The sequence below is a fragment of the Trachurus japonicus genome, chromosome 18 (assembly GCF_045865225.1).
Source record: "Trachurus japonicus isolate A0001 chromosome 18, Traja_1.0".
Taxonomy (NCBI): Eukaryota; Metazoa; Chordata; class Actinopteri; order Carangiformes; family Carangidae; genus Trachurus; species Trachurus japonicus.
In genome coordinates this window covers 23875731-23880377 of record NC_140924.1, presented here as the reverse complement: position 1 = coordinate 23880377, position 4647 = coordinate 23875731, and the positions used below count along the sequence as shown (strand labels likewise).

General features: G+C 48.4%; 1 protein-coding gene across 3 annotated transcripts; it reads left to right on the top strand.

Moving 5' to 3' along the window:
- Window positions 1–1533: 1533 nt before the first annotated feature.
- Window positions 1534–3380, top strand: LOC146969385 (uncharacterized). Of its 3 annotated transcripts, none has more exons than XM_085759485.1 (5): window positions 1534–1939; window positions 2032–2113; window positions 2208–2371; window positions 2459–2489; window positions 2597–3380. In XM_085759485.1, exons 1-5 carry the CDS (start codon window positions 1931–1933, stop codon window positions 2608–2610), a joined length of 300 nt encoding a protein of 99 aa, XP_085615611.1. In that variant the 5' UTR covers window positions 1534–1930; the 3' UTR covers window positions 2611–3380. The 3 variants fall into 3 exon arrangements, 2 of the variants coding, with proteins under 2 accessions (XP_085615611.1, XP_085615610.1); XM_085759484.1 differs by having other exon boundaries at window positions 2454–2489; XR_015034234.1 differs by having other exon boundaries at window positions 2012–2489.
- The last annotated feature ends 1267 nt before the right edge of the window (window positions 3381–4647 follow it).

Here is a 4647-nt window from a genome sequence, read left to right as displayed (position 1 = left end):
AACTGGGTAAAGAGCAGACGGCAGTGTGTCTCGAACACAAAGTGGAGAGGCAGGGATATTGTGGAGCAGGCTAGCACAACCTGCACCCACCTCCCAAAGAAAACATATAATTAACTGCAATGAAAATATTTAAGTCGTTACCGGGTGTAGCTACGTATAGAACTGTGTAAACAGAAACAGTCTCTTTGTCTGCCGGACACCAGAGCCCAGATTGAAGAGGGAGACGAACCGCTCCGGTGTGATACCTGTCGCAGCAGTATTTTGTCTGTGTGTGTGACCAGCTGAAAACGAGTTAAATAGTTAAACAGCGGCGCTTTTATAGCCGATTTTATGATTAAACTCTGAACATAACCTGAACCATGAGCTAAGCATAATGGTGATCTAGCCGGGAGAGCCTGGCTTTAGACTCAACATACCTCGCTAATCCAGTGACGGTCGTAGCAGAGATCTAACAGAGTGAGATGTCGTCTCACTCGCTGACAATCTTTGACACAGTCCAGACAGACAGCGACCCCCCCCCTCCCCCGCGATAGAAAGAGATCATAATCTCCAGTGTAACAGTGTACACGTCGGTTAGAAGCCCAGGTTACACGTGTAGAAAAAAATTGTAAACGTTGACACCCTTGATATCGATCGTTGATAGCCTACATCCACCCAATCACCCGAGCTCTGGAGCTGCTACGCACCGCTATCGGCGGCAACGATGGCGGCTACTGCGGTTCGACGGCAAATTCACGTAAGCTACTGCTTCTCTGGGAAAGAGCAGAGCAGACACGTAAACGTACTACTCTCTTCTCAACCAGAGTGCCAGTAGGCTACTAATGTTACACGTCTCTGATTGAAGAGCACTGTGTGATTTCTTTTATGATTTTATTCTGTAACACAAGCACAGACGGAACATCAGATGATTAACAACAAAAACACTAACGGTTACAAACGCTACATTCTTACGCACTCTAACGTTACATTATATCACATTCGCCCCGGCACACACACACACAGCCCCCCCGGACTCAGATGATCACGGACACGGACACTCACACAGACACGGACCTTTTTTTATAGACAATCTGACACAGAAACGGACAGTGACATTTAATACAGGGGCACACAGACAGTCGGACTCTCATATTCGCTGCGTAAGTTAGCTACATAGCAACGGTTGCTACGCAAACTTTTAATCAGCTGTAAAACAGCCGCTACTTTCCCCGTTAATACTCATATTCATTCATACGCAAGTCTGCACACTCACACGACTCATTCTCACACAAACATCCCGCGTCTCCCACTTAAATATGCCATTCAGTCTCTCTCCCCTTTGTCTCACCTGTAACACAAGCACAGACGGAACATCAGATGATTAACAACAAAAACACTAACGGTTACAAACGCTACATTCTTACGCACTCTACGTCAACCACCGATATCCGTTCATTCCACCCGCGCGCACACACACACACTAGCACAGGCAGACATGAGAGGAAAACAATTACAAACTGGGAGGTATGTGTATGTCGTGTTCATGTGTAGTTTATATGTGGCCATTTTCATAATGCCACACTCTCCCCCACAATTTTGATGTCTCCTGACATTACAATATTATAGTTCACCAAGGCCGCCATAAGTGTCTCTGCTCATGAATCACCTCACAGTGTCTTGTGACCAGTGATGGTTGCCCCAGTCTTTCATAGTTCAACATCGCAGGTGGCTGTCTGAGTCTGTGTGGGTGAGCTCTTACCATTTGAGGTGGTTCTTGTCCTAACTCACCACTCTCGGAAACCACCGCCACCTCGCCTTCGCTCTGTTGTGGCACATCCTCTTCGCTCTGTTGTGGCACATCCTCTTCTGCAGGTGGAGAACTGGGCTGGAAAGGTGTTGCCTCAGGATTCAGCAACACCTCGCTCTGCTGTCTCTTTCTGCTGGACCTGGGATGCCACTGGTAGATGCCACTGCCATTATCATCCTCCGAGCCACTGTCTGGTGTTAAACGTTGCTGCTGACTCTGCTGTAGTGTCCTCTTCCTCCTCGCAGGTCTCTGGATGTTTCTCTGCTGCTGCTGCTGGGTCTGTGCTGATGGCTGCTCGAGGGGTAAGTGGTCACAAGGCAGTAACAGGTTTCGATGAACCACTCTGTCTCTCCCAACCCCATTCTCTGGGCTGATCTGGTAGACTGGGCTGTCATTACCCTTCCTGTCTTTCACCCTGAAGACTTGATCTTCCCAGTAGGCCTGGATCTTTCCTGTGCCTCCTCTTGGGGTGAGGTTACGGATGAGGACCCGATCACCTGGTTGGAGGTCTCTGCCGAGTATCTTTTTGTCATAGTGAGCTTTTCCCCGAGCTGCTCCTTTCTCTGCATTCCTGGCAGCAATCTGGTAGGCCTCGTGCATCCTCTCTTTCCATTGACTCACATAATCCTCATAACTCCTGTGTGTTTTGCCTCTTTCTATGTTAAAGAGCAGGTCAATTGGCAGGCGTGGAGAGCGTCCAAAGGTGAGGTAATAAGGTGTATATCCTGTGCTTTCATTCTTTGTGCAGTTGTATGCATGAACAACCTTAGCCAGTGACTCTTTCCAATCCTTTTTTTCCTCTTCTTCCAGAGTGCGCAACATAGAGAGCAGAGTCCGGTTGAATCTCTCCACCTGTCCATTACCCTGAGGGTGATATGGTGTCGTGTGTGAGCCCTGGATGCCAGAGAGTTCTTTCAGCCTTGCCATTAATCTGTTCTCAAACTCTCCTCCCATAACATGATGTAGCTTACTGGGGAAACCAAACTTCAGAGCAAAATCATTAAAGAGTTTGTCTGCTACTGTCTTTGCTGATTTGTTCCACGTAGCATAGGCCTGTGCGAATCTTGTAAAATGATCCATAACCACTAATATGTACTCATAGCCATGTTTGCACTTGTCCAGGTGGAGAAAGTCTATTGACACAAGCTCAAATGGATATGTGGTCTGGATTGGGGTTAGTGGTGCACGGGTCTGCCTATGTGGTTTCTTCCTCTTAACACACTCACAGACTTCGGTGACGAAATGCTCTACATCCTGGTGCATTTGTGGCCAGTAGAACCTTTCTCGGACGAGGTCTAGTGTTCTTTCGACCCCCAAATGGCCCATGTCTTGGTGCAGTTCTTTAAAGATGAGTGGATGATAGGACTTAGGGACCACTAGCTGTTCTCGTTGACAGGTTCTGCGGTGCAGGACACCATTTTCATCCAAGTAGATTTTTAGCCACTGTTTTAACAATGTAGCGACTGCTGGTTGCTCTGTTTTGGTTTCAGCTCTACTTGGTCTGTGTTGTCTGCTCTTGTACCAGATGACTCGTGACAGTACTTCATCCTCTTCCTGGGCCTGGCGGATCTGTGATGGGGACAGGGGCTGAGCAGTACTGTTGCTACAGTCTCTTATGAGGCTCAAAGCACAGGTCTGGATCACTCCCACACCCTGGCATGGGTCTCTCCTTTCAACTTTTACATTCTCCATGAATGCACTGACAGTCTCTCCACTGACCTCTCCTGTACAGCTGTTCATATAGTCCTCAATGCTGAGTGGCATCCGAGACAGTCCATCAGCGTCACTGTTGTTCTTTCCCGGGCGATAACGGATCGTGAAGTGATAGTCAGCCAGCTCTGCCACCCATCTATGACCTGCAGCATTGAGTTTTGCTGTTGTGCGCACATATGTCAATGGATTATTGTCAGTGTAAACAACAAATGACTGGGCGTGATACAGGTAATCCCGGAAGCGTTCACAGACAGCCCACTTCAACGCTAAAAACTCAAGCTTTCCTGAGTGGTACCTTTTCTCTGTCTGGCTGAGGCTACGGGAGCCATATGCTATCACTCTCATTTTCCCTTGTTGACGTTGATACAGCACCGCACCTAATCCATCCTGAGAGGCGTCACAGTGAAGTACAAAAGGCTGGTCGAAGTCAGGATACCCGAGGATGGGGGGTTTGGTGAGGGCCTCGATCAACTGATTCAGTACTTCCTGGTGCTCTGCAGTCCACTCTATCGGTGTACCAGAGGTTAAGTGACCTTTCTTTGTCTTTCTCAGTTTCTTTTGTTTTTCAGGTAGTGGTTCTGGGCTGTGTTGTTCAGATTTGGGGGGAACAAGGAGGCTGTACAGTGGCTTGGCTTTGCAGGCAAAGTTTGGAATGAAGGATCGATAATATGACAGGAAACCTAGCATTTGGCGAAGGTCCCCCACTGTTGCAGGTGCTCTCTCCTTCAGAGCCATCACAGGTGCGATCTCTGCAGGGTCCATCGTGTAACCTTCTCCTGTTACCACCTTTCCCAGGAATCTCACTTTCCTTCTAAATACTTCACATTTCTTTGGTGTTAGCTTAATACCATGTTCTTTGTAGCGTTGGAGAACAAGGCGGACGTGTTCCAGATGATCATTAAAACTGTCACTGTGCACCAAGTTATCATCCAGGTATGGGAGGCAGATAGTGTCTCTCAGGCCAGCTAAACAGTGCTCCATGCTTCGCTGGAACTCAGCGGGTGCAGAGCTCAGACCGAAGGGGATACGCACCCATTCATAGAGCCCCCAGGGTGTGATGAAGGCTGTTAAGGGGCGGCTCTCTTCATCCAGGAGGCCCTGGTGATACGCTTTTCCCTGGTCAAGCACAGAGAACCATGAGCTCCCAC